Here is a 20,307-nt window from a genome sequence, read left to right as displayed (position 1 = left end):
AGTTTGCACTGGAGGGCTTTGACAACTGGGGGTATTTCATCAGATCATCAGTGACTCCACTGCCCCAAACTGATGGCTGTCTGAGATACTCCCTTACAACTTTCAAGATCCTCTTTGCGTTCTTGCAAATTTCCTTGCCTTGCCTGCCTTGCCCACAGTGTTACTGAGCACGCGGTTTCTAATAAAGCCCATAATGAGAATATTTATTTCCTTGTCTTTCACCATCAAGACTGTCAGGAATGTCAGCACAGCTCAAAAAACCGGATTTCAGAGCTGCTGACTGCTGCCAGCAGAGACAAGCACATTTCAGGGGATGTCTATGAAAATTTTTAATATATTTCTCTGTGGGAAGGGGAAAGTATTCAGGTGTCTCACTGTGTAGCAGCACAGCAACACTTCAGGTGCTTTGGCTTTCCCAAAGATACCATTATGCCAGGGAGGAGTGGGGTACTGTTTTTCTTAATAAGCCTACAAGATTAATTTTTGGAATTGCTGCCATGTTATGAAAGTTTAGTGCTGTGAACGTAGACTGCAGAAGAAATTAGCAAAACCTTCCATTCTTATTTTGATCAGATTTTATTTAAAAAAATTTTTTTTATGTTTATTTATTTTTGAGACAGAGAGAGACACAGCATGAACGGGGGAGGGTCAGAGAGAGGGAGACACAGAATCCGAAACAGGCTCCAGGCTCTGAGCTGTCAGCACAGAGCCCGACGTGGGGCTCGAACTCATGGGCTGTGAGATTATGACCTGAGCCAAAGTCGGCCGCTTAACTGACTGAGCCACCCAGGCGCCCCTTGATCAGATTTTATAGCAAGAAGAGAAAAGTCAGTCTGAGTGAATTTCACTTTACCTAAATATAGGTCCAGTTAATTGATTTCTTTGTATAAATGACAGAATTCAATAATGCAAGCCTAGTTAATAAACATGTTTAAACTTATTGAGTTATTACCATGTAATGATAGAACTAAAAGCGATCGGAAAGATTTCCTTTGATCTCATCTTTCTATAGATAAGAAGAGTGTGATATGAAAAATTAAAACAAAGTTGCTCAATATCAAATAATGATTTGAAACAGAGCTAGGGCTGGACCTCATGTCAGGACTCCAAATTTTATTATTCTGGTGCTAATTTGAAGGGAAAACTCAAGTCCTAAGGAGTAAACCTATTTCTCAGAATACAAACTACTGAAATTTAACCTGGATTCTCTGCCAGTCTTCCAAACCCAGAACCCTGAATAATTCCATGTCCACAGTTTAGATTCAGGGAGGCCTCCTCCATGTGCTTTTAACACCCATCGTATTAGAAGTACGAGTCTTTTCAGCTATCTTGCTAATTGTTATTTCCTGCTGCAAAGGTTAGCTGGGGCTTTAGATGAGAAATGAAAAGTTACAACTTCAGAACACAGGACAAAAATAGAAGGATGTTTTTAAATTCTCAGTTTAATTTTTTTGTCTTTTCATCACGCGTTAAGCCAAAGAGAAAATTAAGATAATAACAAGGATAGCAGATAGCAAATTCAACTTTGAGCCAGAATTCCCAAGAACAGAGTTTATCAATCTTGTTACCACAACTTTAGAGGAATCCTAATAGACAGCATTATATATTAAGCCTCCACACTGCTGTGCCCCTTATGAGAAGTCAGATTTGCCTTTCAGTTATCGTTGGTCCTTTTAGCAGACACTGCAAGTTCCATAGTTTCCCTATTTACAAAATTACAATTTTTTTCAGGGCCATCAAATTTATCTGTACAAAATACTTGATTTTTCCATCTCTCTTGCCACTGTAGCTGACCAGTGACATGTAGGTAAAAGTCTTCTGGCAAAGCAAACCTTTCATAATACAAATGCAAACTGAGAGGGAGACTTGGGACTTTTGTTCTTGCCTATTCCCATTTCTGCCTGTCTGGACTGCACACTTGCTACCCTTGCCATTCACCTGTTAAGGACCTCAGAGAAGGATGCGAGAAAGGACTTGCATCCTGGAAGACATCCTCAGGAAGTGGTGCTAGCTTGAGAATACATACCTTTGGAAATGTGTGTAAGAACAACACAAAGCCTGTTGAAGTTTGTGTTAGCTGGGTTTTCAGTTATTTGCAGTCAAACAAATTCCCTACTCTTTATTTATTTACTTACTTATTTATTTATCTTTACTTATTTACTTTTTACTTATTTACTTAAGGAGGACACTTGTTGGGATGAACACTGGGTGTTGTAAGGAAGTGATGAATCATTAAATTCTACACCTGAAACTAACTATTACACTATATGTTAACTAGGTGGAAATTAAACAAAACTTGAAAAAAATAAACTTAAAAACACATCAAATGAATTCCTAACTGATGTAGACATTATGAGTCTTTACAAAGTGACCTTGGATTCTGTGGTCAGAGGACTTGGGTTCTGGATCTGATCCTTTCCCTAGCCAAAAAAACAGGACAAAATAAAGCAAGGCCATCTTTGAAACCAATTGAGTTGGAGAAAGCATGGGTAGTTTTACCTACATTGCCTTACTAAGCAACAGGATTCTTATTTCAATTGACTCAGGTGTGTTTCCCCTTGTGCCAGCTAAATAGCACTGGGTTGGAACATTTGCAGAATCTGGTATTTTCCTATCTTAATTATGGGAGGCATTGACAATGATTCTTCCTTGACACAGAGAATCTCTGCAAATGACACTTTTCCTTTAGCTAGTGCCAAGGGGAGAAAAAGCAACAACAACAACAACAAAATAGCAGGAAGTGAAGTGAAAAGTGTGCACATTTCAGTGCACTTATAGTTTACCTCCTGAATGGGCTGGTGGGCCACATAGTAGTACCATCCCCTGACCTTGTCGGACAGACACAGTGCTTCTTGTTCTTGTTTTAAAGTTTTCAAGATCTGTTAAGAAAGATAAGGAAAAAGAGTTTAAATTGTAAAGGCCTAAGATAATATGAGAGAATTTAAGTATTTCAAAAGAGGACAGTCTTCTGCTGAGAAACAGTAATTGTATCACCCATATCAAGGAAATTCAGTGTAGCTTCTTTTCACATGATATTGTCCTGTCATCCTTGATTCTGTATACTGTAATGGAGCTACCTGTTACATGTGTCTATTTATATTTAAAACACATAAAATTAAATAAAATGTATAATTCAGTTTCTCAGCCACACTAGCTACATTTTGAGTTCAACAGCCACATGTAGCTAGCTAGTGGTTACCATATTGGACAGCAGAGAAATAGAACATTCAAATCAATGCAGGAAATCCTATTAGATGGTGCATATCTAAATGAAGAAACCAAGGTTTAATGAAGTTAAGTGACTTGCCCAACATCTTTTTGTAATTAAATATTATCAGGAACGACATTCATAATATCTGATGATCAATCCTATTCACTTCACAAACCATTCTATTATATGCAATTATACATGTCCCTCTACATATGTAACTAGAACAGGACTCTCTCTGGATATGCACACACATTATATACAATATACAAATAGACATGTGCACATATACATAATTGTTTCAAAGTACGTGTATATTTTTAAATATTTATAAAGTACTGTCCAAGATTCTGTTTTGAAAAAAAAAAAAAAGCTCCCTTCTGTCAAGGAGGTCAGCTATAGTTAGAAAGATAAGACATTACAAACCCAAAGATCACAGTTTGAGTCAGCGAACAAGCAGTTGCCAATAAAAATGAGTTAATGTAAAAAATGTCTAATAAAGTGACAGACATATTACTGTTTAAAAAAATATTTTTTCCTGTCCTCCCAAATGTAAACCCTCTCAACAAGAAGTATTTTAAGTGCCATTTCATTTTTTGTTGTCTAAAACATTTGATTTCACAACCTCTTATTGGATTTGAAGATTATTCCAAAACAAGTATGTTCTGCAGGGCGGCAAGCTGTGCACACTGGAGATCAGTAATATTTATTGACCATTTCCTACATGCTGGCCATTTTGGCAAGTATTTCATGATGATTATCTGAAGCGATTCTAACAACAATTATATGGATTAATTACCATTAATGTCTCCATTTTATAGTCTAGAAAAGAGAGGCACCATGAGGTTTGTTAAAGGTTACATGAGTAAGTTATGAAGCTAGGGGGATAAAGTGGACAGACTTCCTGCAGTCAAAAAAAAAAAAAAAAAAACCAAAACCAAAAAACAAAAAAACCCAAACGGAATGCTTCTATAACTAGGTTTGACTTTAAGGAGAGGTCAGGATATTAAAGAAAATTTAGACACATACGTATCTTCATTACCAACTTCTGGAATTATGCAAATTTTAAAAGCATACATTATTTTCTTCAACTAAGTACTTATAAAAATTTCATTGTACATGACTTGGTTGTCAGACTTTGATATAGACACCGTGGGAACACAGCACCTACCCTGTAGGGACCCGAGAGTATAGTGGGCAGGACTGACAGATAACACCTAATCATAGGAAGCCAAAGACTGACAGAGCTGAGGTGTGAACCAGGACACCTGGAGGACATACTGAGTACAATACACAAAAATACTCTAACTTGAATAACATTTCTGTTGTAATAAAATTCTTTTAATCCAATGAGCATCAGGTAAGGCTAAGACATGTTATTTTCTTCCAAGGAAATGGTCGGAGAAGCCTTCAAAAAAGATTAAACGAGAGATTTTAAAAACTTTATTATGGAAAATGGTTTAATATTATAAACCATCATCCCTAAAAGTGACAGTGAATCATTCTGAATTGTCACTTCTGCATACAGGTTCTTAGAATACGTCATCTAAGTTTTTGTACAAACATCCCATCGCAATACCAGAGTTGCATAAAAATTTAAGGGCTAATAGGTAATAGAGGTCAAGTCTTATTTAGGCAAAGTCCACCATGGTTCTGATTAGAGGAGGGGCATTTAGAAATGGGGAAAAAAAAAATGAGAAGCACATGTAATGTGCTTAAATGATCTTTAATTGTTCTTAATGAGCTTGAAAAACTGGATTCCTGTTTCTTCCTTTTCAGTTTATGAATTCATGCAGTTCTACAAGGTTCGGGCAGTCAGAATATATCAAACTAATCTGGTATTTGCGAAAATATTTAGACATATTTCTTAGTAGTTAGTTGATACAAATTCCAGATGGCAAACCCTACTTACATAGTGAGTAAAAAGACTGCATTTGGACAGATTTGACTTTGAAATCAACACTGCCATGTATTAGCTGTGTAACTGACCTTGGGCAAGTCTTCATTTTCTCATAAATAAATGCAAATAAATGTGCTTTGTTTTAAAGTAAGAGTCATGGGCAAAGATTAAATGAGAGAGTACTCGAAAAGCACAAGGCCAAACACAAAGATTGTGCTACAAATCTGGTGTTCAATGTATTTGTTCTGTCCACTAAAGAATGTTGTTATACAGTGGCAGGTCATAATCCAATCATTCTATTTATAAGAGTGTTCCCAATAGTAAATGAATTCTAGAGAGAATTCTAGAGAGAATTCTAGAGAGCTATAGCTACTGATAAACAAAGGACACTATACTTATGCACATGTTTAAGGAAAAATTCCATGTCCAAAACTGGTCTTTTCAGACACAACTATCCATCCAGATCCTAATTACTAACAGTGTGGTAACTATACAAATCAAAGAACTATGTGTGTGAATGGGTATTTTTTGAACCTTGTGTACTCATGGCTAGGCCTGTGTCAGCAATAGTCCTGCACATATTATTATTTTAGAGTCACTTTATTTCCAAAGCCTTGGTACTGGGTAATGATCATAGGCAACAGACTTTATAAGATAGTAAGAGTATATTATGGATAATGCTCTGTTACCATGACCACTGACCTAATAGCAATAATAGCATCTACCTGCAAAATGTATTGAGGTCATACCATGTGCCAAGTGCTTTTCATATAGATCTCATTTATTCCCTCACAGTTTAAATTTCCAACTTGGAGGTGATATAAGTGAAGTTCAGAGAGGTTCAGTATCATCTTCACCACCCAGGAAGTGGTCAGAAAAATACAAATTTATATCTGTCTCCCTTTAAAGCTACTGGTCTCAAACACCAGAGTCTATGGCTTCCCCACTGATTTAGTGCAAGCTAGTGAAAAAGAACATTCAAACTAGTTACTCAACAGCTTAGTGACAAAAATAAAAATCTTTGAATGAATTGTAAGCTCTTTAGTGATTATGCAGGAAAATCCACATTTCAATGCACAAAGCAATGAGTAGGTACATTTCGTTCCAAATCTTCTATTTCTTTGCTTTTCCTTGTGGGTGAGTACTAAATGTAGGGATTTTAAACAGTAGGTAAAAAGGATGAAATTGAATGAGGAGAAAACAATCAGAAACAACTCTATTAAGAAGCATGCTCACTGAATTGTTAACAAAAGGTAGCTGAACAATGTAGTCAATTACTAAAGATATGGTTGAATAAACGACGTATATGTATGACAAGGAATTAATATCCATGTATTGTGGTTTTTCACAACAGCTTATTTTTCCAACTCTGTATATGGTTTACTGACATGTGATTCGTAGACATTTAAAAAATAAATGGCTATACTTTTCGGTGTTGATTTCATTCATCAGCATTTTACATAAATTTTTCTAGAAATCATATGTTAAATGATGCACAATTTTGTGGCAGATGTGTTTTCATATCATATTTTCCTGTGGAAACAATTGTCCTTTATTCTGCTATGGAATGTAATATCAGCATTTCATTTTTAAATGAGATTAGAAAATACGCTATGGAACTTGGAATGTGTATTGAGTGCATAGAGGAAATGAGTTCCATTTAAATTCCTGCGGGAGTAAAAGCATACAAAGGTCTTAAAGCTGCAATATGCGATAAATAATAAAATGTCTTAATATATGAAAATACTTATAATTCAAACTACAGAGTAAATCAGAGAGCGAGGGGGGAAAATCTACATATATTTCCTGTCTGTAAAGTTATTAAATGTTTAGAGGAAAGGAAAAGATACCTTCCAACAAATATCTGGAGGTACTCTAGAGAAAACATCCAGAGGGACCAATATATTTTTTTGAGAAGTAACAGTAAGTGAGAAAAAGTAACTCATGTAGGCCAACACTAAGGGACTACCCATGACCCACTGAACACTGAAGAGCTGAAGCCATTCACAGGGTGGGACCACCCAGAAAAGAGTATAGGTTTAGTTTTAAAATGTCTAGAAGATGTTAATGGGATCATAACACACATCATGGTTTGTTAAGAATCCACAAAGAGGCAGGAGAAAAGGGGAGAGGAAGAATGATACAGTAAACCACGCAAGTAATGCATGTATTTTTAATGCATGTATTATTTACTACTTGCTAAAAAACACCAATTCAGTTTTTCCTTATTTGGGTAAGCCTGGATTCTATTAATTCTTACAGGGTGGCCTTAGAACAAGAAATTTCTATCACCAGTATCCTTTGTTATTGCTTCCTCCAATTTTGAAAGTAGCGATCAATAAGGAAATCAATACCAACTTGGAAAAATGGTCAAGCAATACATTTGTTATGAATATGATTTTCATAATGATGATTGTACCGTTTGCTTTTTTAAGGAGTATTTTTGGAGCATAATTTTAAAAATTGATTATCATGTAGCATATTTAAAATTAGGTCTTGAATCTGCCATTTGTTTCCTGAGTGTATGCATTTGTGGATGCACATTTGCATGGTTTCTTGAATTCTAGAGACTCATACTGAAAATAAGTCTAAATTTATAAAACCTTAGGAATTGCAAGCCACATTTGTCACATTCTTTCCACTCAGGAAGAAGGGAGAAGCCATTAGTACAACTGGCATAGGTGACTGGGTTTCCCAGTGAAAATACATAACAAGATGAAGACTTGCATAATGGTTTAACATGCTGGTTTTGTAGTCAGAAGAACCTGAGTACAAATCTGGTACTCTTATTTTCTTGCTGTACAATGTAGGTGAGTTATTTAATCTCCTAGAACCTCACTTTCATCATTTCTAATATTAGGACAAAAATCTCTATCTCATAGAGCTCTTTGAAGATTAAGATCACGCATATAAAGCATTTAACATACTGTCTGATCCAAAGTCAGTAGCCCATAAATGTTAACATCATCATTATCATTTCTTGGCATCTAAGGAAACCATACAGAAAGTGACTTACTGGGGAAAAGCTTGTGAGTCTAAATTTCCACCAGAAAAAGTAACACCAGAGTGGTCAAGTCAATCCTACCATGGCAAAAAATGCTAATAGGACTTAAAATACATCTATTTTTGTTCATCTTAATTGTGTTTTCAAGTCTGAATAGGAGCTGAAGTAAGCCAGCTACCTTATCCTTTCCAGTGTGTGAACTATAGTCTTTATATGACTTAAAATTAAGATATACTCACATATAAAGGATTCAGAAAATTTTCCTTAAGAACCTATGATGATATGGTCTCAGAGAGCTTGTACCACTTTTTAATGTAAATGTGGTAGCATTTTCATAAAACACTAAAGTAGGATGTAGGTTTATCTTCTACAAAGTATGCAAACATGTTTCAAAACAGAAATAAATTATGAAACATTTTATTATTTACTGATTACATAAATTTACTCATTGAACTTAAAATTGATAAGTTCACACTGCATACTAGTTGTAAACAGATGGGTATAAATGGAAACTGAAATATGTATATATATATATATATATATATATATACACACACACACATATATATGTATATATATATATACATATATATATGTGTGTATATATATGTATGATTATAAAATATTGATAGGTATGTTTGTCAGTATCTTACTTTTCCTTATGTCATTAACTTTTCCATTTGCTTATTCAGTCTTCAGCAAATATTTTTTGAGTTCCTTTTCTGTTCCAAGTATTCATGTCAGCTATCTTATCTTTCTAACAACTAAGTAAAACAAAACGAAACAAAAACCTTTGTCTATGCTAAACATCTGATATTAAATATCCCAATTTGTTGGTCCCTAAAGTAAGGGACCAGAACCTGATGCTAGGCGGTAGTCTGACATTGCAAAGTAAAGCAAATCTCTTTCCTGGATATCTTTGTATAGATAACAAAGGGCTTTATTAATATTTCTAAGCTAATGTACACTCAATTTACAAATGAGTCATTCATAGAACTGACTTACGACCTTGTTCTTTCATTGTCCCTAATGCTGCTACTATGGACAACCCTATGAAAATTCTTAGAGCACTTATTTCCAAGTACAAAGGAAGAGCCAGTGGGAGCTCTCCCAGATGGTGACTGTGACTGCACAATGTTCTCCCTCCAAATGTCTGAATTTTTTTTCTACCCTTTTTACTCATGTCAGATGAAAACTCTATAATTTAGGGATTATTTTGGAATTGGAAAAATTACATTTTAAAAACATAAATGGCTGCAAGTGCATTGCCTTGCCAGTAGTCATTTACAGTGAAGGACAAATTAATCCAATCAGATTGCTTCCTCTTAAGTAAATAAGAGCAGTAGGGATTCTTTGAATGGGAGTTTTGATTAGCCAAAAAAGAAACAAAAGAAAATGTTATCTATGAAGTAATGGGGAAGGTAGAATAAGGCTTAGAAAGCTCAAGAAGGGATTAATGACCTGAAAAATAGGATGAGAAAAGGTGTGTAGAGATTGCCAAAGACAAATTTGCCTGGGGTCAGCAATCTTGCATTTTGCAAAAGGGGAGGTTATGCTCCTCTTTCTCTTATACCACATTACTGCGTCATTTTCTGTTTCCAGCCACAAAACCTAGGAAAGAGCTTAAAATGTGTTGTTATGTGTTAAGCAGGCTTCTGTGGATTGTTTGGGAAATTAATCATTTTGTAAATACTATTTAGCAAATTAAAAAAAAAGGAATGCTAGTTTTAACTGGCTTCCATAAAGAACTCAATTTCTCACTTTCCATGTATTCTTTCATTTAATCCTTCCAACAACTTTATGAAGTATTATCACTAATCCCTTTTTATACAAAGAAAAAGTTAACAATCAAGATCAAAGGCCTACTATAAGGAAGAGAATGAATTAAAATCCAGATTTACCTAATCCAAAAATGTATGTTTTTAGCCTCTTTTCTACATAGAATTCAATTTAAAAGATGAAACCATACTTGTTGATTGTGTAGTTGACTATTTAAAGTGCACATTTTTTCACCCCTCTTCTATTATTTTCTTGACTTTTCAAGAAAATAAAGGTTGCTTTGCTGTCCTTTGTGCTCTAAGTGTATGACTCTCCTGGTAGCTCTTTTTATTTCTCATATTAGTTTTTTTCTCTTCATTTTTTTTTGGGGGGGGGCATATACTATTTTATCTAGACCTTTGTGCTACTTAAGAAGTCAAAGAACAACTCGATTTAAAATGTTTGAGTTTCTTCAGGTATTCCATAAAAACCTGTACCTATCTAAATCACAAGGTTACTGCGATTAGTGCGATATGGCATCATAAATAATGTTGTTCTCCTTTGGAGACAGGTGTTCTAAAATACAAGCTATTATTACCAGCATTTTTCTCTACAGGAGCTCATCTCTTTTCGCATATCATCCTGACTCAGGAGTGTTAATGGTTAGGCAGCTGCATTCCCTATCGTTGGTTTCATGTTTATACAACAGAAACAGAAACAAAGGTTTCAGAAAAGGATTTCGCTTAGTACATTTTAGAATAAAATATGGAATCTTCACTGTACTCTACCAAGGACCTCTACATAGGTCCCTGCCTATGTCGCCAGTGTCATTTCCTGTATTTTTCACCTTCCTTAAACATAATAAACATGTTTTGCTTTCGGTTCTTTAAACACTTTAAAGGTAACCCTGTTTTAAGACCTTCATATTTGCTGTTCCCTTTGGAACGCACTCGACTCATCTTTTGGCTCATCATTCCCATATTCAGGACTCATTTCAAATGTCACTTCCCCAGAGTAGCCTTCTCTGAGGCTTTATCTCAAGGAGACCATCACCTGGCTCTGGTTACTCTCCATCACTTCACCTCTTTATTATGTCTCACATAGCAATTGTCACCACCATCTGTAAAGACTATTTGCTTCTATGCTATTTGGTTTATTGTCTCCCCTACCCACCACTCCCTGCCCCAAGATGAAGATTCACTGGGGCAGCAATCTTTTCAATCTTTATCAGTTTGCAGCACAGTGCCCAAAACAGTGTTTGATACATTTTAGGTACATAATTAGCATTTGTTGAGCATCAATCCCCTTCCTCAGGACAACACTGAGTCAACAAGACTTGATGGCCTAAAGTGAACTTTCTTGTATTTGTCCACATGACACAGGGTCATGTTACAAACAGACCTATGGGTGCTCGATGGCCAGGGATGCTGTGGATGGTACCTTTAAGACTACGTCTCTAATCAAGGAGTTAAGCCACCTACCACGCCTTAATATAAAAACTCCCAGATCCACTGACTAAGACTGAAATACAATCAGCATATGAAATAAGTTCATTACTTGGTATAAGAAATACCCTCCCATCCACTGACCCCTGAGGCTCAGGAAATGCCTGAGATAATGAAAATATCAAACATCATGCAAATTGCATGGGTCTGTTATTTGTGATCAGGGCTATCAGCTAGTCAGTGATATATCATACAATTATCTGTTTTTCATCTAGTGTGAGAATTCTGTAATTTGATAGACTTATGATCATTACAGTTTTGACAGAAAGAAACATGATTCTTCATTTTGTATTTTTACTTCATAGCCTTTTCTTCTCCCCTCTGAAAATTAAAATTAGCAAGTTGTAATTCATTGTACCAGTCTTCTCAAAAAACGGGCAATCCTAGAGGGCAAATCAGATATATTCAAGTAACACTAGAATAAATATTCTCTGAAGAAATGCTGAAAAGGCATGCATCGGGAAGCCACTGTGAAGTCAGTAATCTATAGGAAAAACCTTGGGAACATATTACTAAATGGAGATATATAGGCCACAGATCACGAGCAAACCCTAGAGACCACAAATCTACCATCCATACAACTGGTCGTGAAGCACCATGCCTTAAAGTGAAAGAAATCTTTTCATCTCAAACTTTTTCATTCCACATCTTTTACTTTGTTAACCTTTTAAGTATACAAGCCCGAGGACTGAGTTCACCTTCAAGCTCGCCTACCACTAAGTAGAAGTGGGTACCATCTCTAGGAGGGGCAGTTGCTCACTTCCTCCTTAAAAATCAAACTAGGTAGGTGCTTTCATATTTAAACATTCTCTTATTTGTATCCAAAAAAGTAGGGATTTGTTTTCCCAAGAAGCTTGAGAAGAAATTACACTGATTGTTAACCTCAAAGGGAGAGGCATACTTTATCAGTATTTCCTGACACTCTTAGGCTTTGCAATAAAGTTTTGCTTTGAAAGCAAATCGAAGAGTCCTCACCACATTCTCAGTTTTGGATTTTTGACCCAATAAAAGAGTGAATGGTGACTCATAAAGAAAAATGCCAGCCTTCTTATATTCACTGCTCCTAAGAAATTGGACACCCTTTGCCATCTAGTTATTTTGGGGAAATCAAAGCTGTTAGAAGTAACAGGTTTGTTGCATCACCGGCTCAAAGAGGATATTTCTCTGCCCTTTTCGTTTCCCTTCTTTGAGTAAAAACATTCCTTGGGGTACTAGATGCTGCATAAGCTGTATGTAGTATACCACTTAAAAATTTTTAAGGACATAAAAAAAAGTTCTGTATATAAATGAAATTCCCAGATGAAGAGCAGCAGTTATTTATGTTGAATTTAAGTTGCTTTGGCAACTTCAACCATATATTTTTATCTCATTACAGTTTTGAAAATAAAACTATCATCAAATATGCATGCAAGCTATGTGTTTATTCATCATCTACTTAGACTTTGCTATGGATGCTGTTTCACTGTTCTTATTTTCTGGGAGAAATCAGAGATAAGGCTGCAGTGTGGTAAACCTGTCACTTTTTGGAAATGCCATCACTCAAGCCCCTTGCTTTTAAATGCACTGTTGAGGGAGATGAGAACTAATACAGATTCAATCAATACCTATAATATGCCCACAATGAGCACTTCTTATATGTCAGCTACCGTTAAAGGCACAGGGGATGTATTAGTGAATAACAAAACAAAACAAAACAAAACAAAACAAAACAAAACAAAACAAAAATCTCTTCGCAAAGAGGCTAACATGGATAGAATGACCATGAACAAAATAAATAAACCATACGCAGTATCTTTGATGATGATAAGGGCTATAAAAAATTAAGGGCAGGAAAACAAAGAAAAACAGAAAAAATAGGATAGGGAATATTGGTATTAACCTTTAAAAGAGGAAGATCATGTAAAAGTAGAATCTATTTACTTCCCTTCTACTTCCAAATGTGCAGGAATAAATCACTCTCCTTCTGCCAACTCAGCTCTGGGCCCCCACAGAGAATGCCAGGAAGGGTGCAAAGTAGTGCTAAGTGACACAGCAGTCTTGATATAGTTTTGTACTTTCTTATTTAGAACTGCAGTTAAAGTCACCTTAGTTCAGGTAACATCTGAGGAGCCTAATAAATATTTTCATTTTGCATCTAAAAGTTTAATATAGTTCCCCAGCAAAAACAAACATAAAACTCAAAATAACTCTAAATAACTGAAGAAATGGCAGAAACAAATGAGCAGGCATACTAAATATACCCTGATTTCCTAAAGGCAGACGATCACCAAACCAGTACTGTGATAATTTATGTGCTGCTTTAAGAGAGCGTTACTGTTTCCTGCCTCAGAAATCTTACAGAGCCAGAGAATTTCAGAGCTGGGGAGATCTTACAGCCTTAGTGTTTGGGCTGCTACAACAAATACACCACAGACTGGGTGGCTTAAACAACATTTATTTCTCACAGTTCTGGAGACTGGGAAGTCCAAGATTAAGTTGCTGGCAGATCTGGTGTCTGGTGAAGGTCTGCCTCCCGGTTTGCAAATGACTGTCTCCTCACTGTATCCTCACGTGGTGGTGAATGGAGAGACAGGAAGCCCTCCCTGTCTCTTCACAAAAGGGCACTCATCTCATTCATGGGAGATCCACCCTCAAGACCATGACCTCATCACCTCCCAGAGGCTCCACCTTTTAATACCATCACACTGGGCACTAAGATTTCAACATATTAATTTTGGGGAGACATAAACATTCAGTCCATAACACCATCCTTTCTTCAGTCTGAGCTCCTTCCCTCATCACTCCTTCCTTCCTTCCTTTCCCCCATTTATATTATTTATGGTGTCATATGTGGTAGATGGTCTGGAGAGTACGAAGATAAATCAAACAAGGTCCCTGACCTCAAGAAGTTTACAATCTGGGGTGCCTGGGTGGGTCAGTTGGTTAAGCATCTGACTTTGGCTGAGGTCCTGATCTTATGGTTCATGAGTTCAAGCCCCAAGTCAGGCTCCATGTGGACAGCTCAGAGCCTGGAGCATACTAGAGATTCCATGTCTCTCTCTCTCTCTTCCCCTGCGTATGCTCTGTCTCTCTCTCTCTCAAAAATAAACACTAAAACATTAAAAGAGAGGTTTACAATCTCTATTAGACAAGCACATAAATAGCTCCAATACAAGGTATAAAGGAAGCAATCAGTATTGTAGAGTGGTAGAGAGAAGGTTCCACGGGAGATGAAAGGAAGTACTTTTTGCTGGGGGTAAATCATTCAGTCAACATTCCATTTGCACAGATGATGAACCCAGCGTATGGGAACCAAGAGACTTGAATCTTGGGTTTAATTTATGTCAGCACCAATGACCTGCTTCCTCTCCTTCCCCAATGCAGGCTTGTTCATTCTCCCCACTTTCTTTAATGCAGGTCAACGCACATAGGCAGTGCAGGGCACTTCACTCTACTGCAAGGTGATGGTGGGTTCTTATGAGAGCTCTAGCATGAAGCATGTTCCAGACTGCATGAACCATTGAAATCACTAGTGCTCTCATTTTTAAAAAAATATGAGACCAGCTCATATCCAACTACAGGCTCATGATGTACGCCAGCACTGCTATGTCATCTTTCCATCTTTGCAAGGTTACTTCCAAGGTCATTTCCATTCCAACATTTCTGGGTGTGTCTCTGCCTCATAACTTTTCTGCTAGAGTTTCCAGAAGATTCCAGCATGACCCCTGTTGCTCTTCTGAACCAAGAAACTCCACACATCAAACCTCACTCTGGGACTCAATTTCCACAGACTTCTTTAAAGACTGTAGCTGAAGCCATAGTTATCAGTATGCTACAGAACAGGACAAAGGATAGAGACTTTTTAAATGTCCCTGAAGAGTGTGTGTGTGTGTGTGTGTGTGTGTGTGTAATTGGTGAGTTTGTGAGTTAATGAAGGTACTTTGGATCTTTGCTGAGGAATCCTGAGATTCAAGTGATGACAGTAATGCTCACATCCTTCTTGTTAAGTTTGAAGTTTGGTACTTCTTTTTAACAATATCATGAGGTGGGTACTAAAATAGTCCCTTTCACGTATGAGCAAACTGAGACTCAGAAAAGTCAAACAATTTGCTTAAGTTCATATTGGTACTAAGTAATAGCCAAATTTGAACCCCAACTGTCTAATTCCAGATAACCTGATGTTTTCTTTTATTTTAAATTTATTATTGTGTGACATATTAAACATATAAAGGCAAATGTATAATGATTTTTTGCACAGTCCAAAGAATAATAAAATGCACACCTGTGAACTTAACACTCAGATTTACAGGTGGAGCATGGTCAGTAACTTTGAAGACCCTGGGAATTCCTCCAGGATTGTACCCTCCACACTAATTATTCTGCTTACCACCCTGTGTTTATTCTCAAGGTTTTATCAGATACATATGTATTTCTAAATACTGTAGTTAGTCTTAAAAGTAACGTGTACTGTGTGAACATGGAATCGTGTTCCTCTGAGACTTGCTACTTTTGTTTAACATTATTTCTTTGAGAGTCAACTTCGGTGATTATAGCTGTGGTTCATTCATTTTCATTGTGGTTTAATACTTCTTTGTAAGAATTTACCACAGTTTATATATCCTTTCCACTGTTCACACACAGGTATTTTTTTTTGTTGGCTATTACTAACTAACTTGCTATAAGGGCATGTTTTCTGATCACATTTTCAAATGTTTCTCTGGTCTACAGTATATATAATCAAGAGTACCAAAAAAGTTCATATTTAGTATTCAGAAGACAGTTACACAATCTGTTTTCTAAACTGGTTGACACAATTTTCAATCCTGTCAGCCCAAATGAGCATTGCTGGCTGCTGTTCCTCACCAACACTCAGTATTTTAATTTTTGCAAATATAGTACATGAAATGGTAATTCATTACTTCTAACTTGCATTTCCTTGGTTACTAATATTTTTTTTTTCATGGGGCAATCACATTTCCTGATTCTTAAAATATTAGTGCATGTAATTTATCTGGTCACCTATGGGATTTTCGTCTGTTTCTGACTCACTGGATTTCTTTGGGACCCTTTCTTATTCAATTATATTTTTACAAATATCATCTCTGCATATATGATTCCCCTCAACTCATTTCTTGGTATTTTTTGATGATTTTAAGTCCTATGCATACATTAATCTTTTCTTTATGGCTAATATTTTTATTTATTTTTGTTTATTAATTTATTGTGAGAGAGAAAGAGAGAGAAGATAGAAGCAGGTATGAGGCAGAGAGAAGGAGGGACAGAATGCCAATCAGGCTCCATGCCATCAATGCAGAACCCAATGTGGGGCTCTATCTCATGAGCTGTGAGATCATGAACTAAGCTAAGATCAAGAGTCAGACACTTAACTGGCTGAGGCACCCAGACACCCCACATTCACATTTTCTTATTTAAAAAACTCTTCCTTATCCCAAAGCCATATGAGTATTCTCCTATATATATTTTAAAAGTATGAAAGTATTAAAGTTCTGTTATTCTCATGTAAGTCTAGGTCTTGCTTCCAACCATAGCACCACACTATCAGGTATCTATAATCAATTCTCATCATTGGTGGTAGTTATGTACTGTAAAGTTGCAGCAAACACTGAATTGACAAATACTGAACCATTGTCCCTAGGAGGAAATACATGATTAGGTTTCTCTAAGTCTCTAGTCACAATGTTTCCATCAAATGATCAATACATATGTTGTTTTATGTGTGTTTCTGTTTAATGTTTTTAACGTTTATTTATTTTTGACAGAGAGAGACAGAGTGCAAGCAGAGGAGGGGCAAAGAGAGAGGGAGACACAGAATCCAAAGCAGGCTCCAGGCTCCAAACTGTCAGTACAGAGCCCGATGCAGAGCTTGAACTCACAGACCACAAGATTATGACCTGGGCTGAAGTCAGACATTCAACTGACTGAGCCACCCAGGTGCCCCATGTGTTTCTGTTTAAATACACTTTACTATATAATGTCGACGCATTAATATTAACTTCTACGCAACAGCACTCTAACTCATGCCTGAATGAAGCTTATGTAATATGCATATTTTTTTTCCATAAAGCACATCACAGCCTTCTAGCACTTAGGAACACTAGACTGCAGTCTAACACTACACTTTGGGCTATTTTAAACAATGAAATTACCAACAAAGAACACACAAAAAAGCAAAAAACATGGCACTAAGTAGATTGCCAAAAGGACATTTGTTTATAGGATGAGCTGAAACCTGAAGGCAGAACATCATCTTGTTCAACTTCATCAGGGAAAGTATGTAGAATGACTCAAGTATTTGCTGTTCTGCACATGTCCATGGATGATCATAAAGGAGCTGAGAATACTGATTTGGGGGTTACAGATAAATTTCAGACATTGTCAATGTATACCCAGCAACTGGCTCAGGACTGGGCACTTTGTTGGCATTTGATAAATGTCACAGTTATATATTCAGTAACTTACACAGAGTTTAAACAAAGATGATATGAAAAATGTTATTCCCTAGGCTACACTCCAGGTAAAATGATGATTATGAAGAAGACGATAATGATGATGACAGGAATAAGAGTAATAGTTTAGTAATAACAGCAGTGGCAACAATAAAACTATTAGACATAGTAGTAATAATAATAGTAGCAAGTATACCAATGATGTTTCCTTATATTTTTATAGTACTTGCAAAACTGCTTCACTTCTGAATTTTCATAAATTTTGTGGCCATCCCAATTATCCAAGTCACCCGAACGACATACCCATATGAATGTAGCTCTTCAACAGGGACTCCTTAGGGTGTGCACATTTTTTCCCCATCTTTTTTTTTAATTGAGGTAAAATATACATAAAATTTCCCATCTTAAATATTTTTAAGTGTAAAGCTCAGTGGTATTTAATACATTATTAATGTTGTGCTACCGTCCCCACCATCCATTTCCACAACTATTTTCATCTGATAAAACTGAAATTCTATACCTGTTTAGGATAACCACCCAATGCCCACCCTCCCCTGTCCCTAGCCTCTGGCAACCACCCTTCTGCTTTCTGTCTCTACGAATTGGTATAGTCCTTGTTTTTAAAATTTAAAAACAAAGTTACTCATAATAATTCATCTGATTATGAAAGCATCTTTGTGAAGTAGACAGTGATGGCATTAGGTACTAGGTGCACTGTACAGAAGGCAATATTTGGAATTCAGAAAAGTTTAGAGATTTGTTCAAAGTTAAGGTTTCTTCAAATTAAAAAAAATAATGTCTATTTATTTTTGAGAGAGAGAGAGAGAGACAAAGAGAGAGAGTGTGTGCAGGTGGGGGAGGGGCAGAGAGAGAGGGAGACAGAGATTTGAAGCAGGCTCCAGGGGCTGACACATCAGCATAGAGCCTGACGTGGGGCTGGAACTCGTGAACAAACTGTGAGATCATGACCTGAGCCAAAATCAGATGCTTATTAACCGACTGAACCACCCAGGCACCCCTTACAGTTAAATTTTTAATAAGTAAATGATACGGTCATTTCCGTATCTTGACTATTGTGAATAATGCTCCAATAAACATGGCGGTGCAGATATCAATCTGAGATGCTATTTTAATTTCCTGAGTGTCTACCTATAGATGAATGAATATAGATGCGATATATATATGTATGTGTAGAGATAAACATACACACACACACACACACACACACACACCCCATGGAATATTATTCAGTCATGAGAAAGAAGCAAATCCTGCCACATGTGACAACATGGATGAACCCTGGAGGATTATGCTAAGTGAAATCAGTAGGAGAAAGACAAATACTATTTGATATCACATATATGAGGAATTTGGAAAGGCCAAAGTCGTGGAAACAAAGTAGAATGGTGGTTACCAGGGGAAGGTGGGGGAAATGAGGACATGCTGGTTAAAGGGTACAAATCTCCAGTTTCAATCCAAATAAGTTCTGGGGACCTAATATACAGCACGGTGATTATAATTAACAATAAAGTATTCTATTGTTGAAAGTTTCTAAGAGAGTAGACCTTAGATGTTCCCTTTGCAAAAAAAGAAATGGGAAGTATATGATGGGACAGAGGTGTTAAAGCTATGGGAGTCACATTTTGCTATATATACATGTATGAAATCAACACCTTAAACTTACATAATGATGTATCAATTATATTTCAATAAAGCTGAAAAAAAGAAGTAAATGGTCTGAGTCTAGAATCCAAAACACTTTCAGTGAAGATTGCAAGCTCCTTGAGGGTAAGAATAACATCTCACACTTAGGCTCTCCAAACCTATTTCAATGCTGTGATGGAGTGGATATGCTATGAAATGTTGTTCTTAAGCATAATGATGATGAAATCAATGTTATTTTTGACCGAAGAGCAGAACCATAGTATTTTAAAATAGAGACCCACTTTTTTTTCTTAACACTTTCCTTTTCTCCTCTGAAGAAAGTCTTTATTATTTTACCAAAATTCATGAAAGGGAACACAAATTGTGTTTTGAAATTGACATGCTGTGCATACGGTGATATGTGCGGCTGTGAAACTTTAACAACCCAGTTCAGCTGTGTTATTAATACTGCTCTTCCTGATTAGTGTTAATTGGAATATTTTAATTGATGCAGTGTTTTACTGCCTTCACAGCTTGACTCAGTTGAGGTGCAGAGAACAATTTTTCAATAATAAAAGCCAAGAGAAGCTACCCTGATCATACTAAATTCAGCATGAATATATTATGGCAAGCAGACATCACAAAGTCACTGTAGTAGAAAATGGGATGAAGACCATACTCATTTATTCAATTCCTTTAACATATGTTTATGAAGTGCTTAAAACTGGTCAGACCTGGTTTTAGGGGCTTGGGACCCAACAATAAACAAATCAGACAAATATCTGATTTGCAGCATTTACATCTAGCTAGGTGAGGTAGGAAAATTGAAATATATATATATA

General features: G+C 36.3%; 1 protein-coding gene across 1 annotated transcript in view; it reads right to left on the bottom strand.

Annotated features, from left to right (window-relative positions):
* CNTN4 (contactin 4) overlaps positions 1–20,307 on the bottom strand; it is an 895,772-nt gene that overhangs the window by 226,159 nt on the left and 649,306 nt on the right. Inside the window, exon 6 of the mRNA XM_049642718.1 lies at positions 2,784–2,879. Coding sequence (XP_049498675.1) covers positions 2,784–2,879 — 96 coding nt within the window. The remainder of the gene's footprint in view (positions 1–2,783; positions 2,880–20,307) is intronic.

The sequence above is a fragment of the Panthera uncia genome, chromosome A2 (genome assembly GCF_023721935.1).
Source record: "Panthera uncia isolate 11264 chromosome A2, Puncia_PCG_1.0, whole genome shotgun sequence".
Taxonomy (NCBI): domain Eukaryota; kingdom Metazoa; phylum Chordata; class Mammalia; order Carnivora; family Felidae; genus Panthera; species Panthera uncia.
This window is presented reverse-complemented; position numbering and strand designations above follow the sequence as displayed.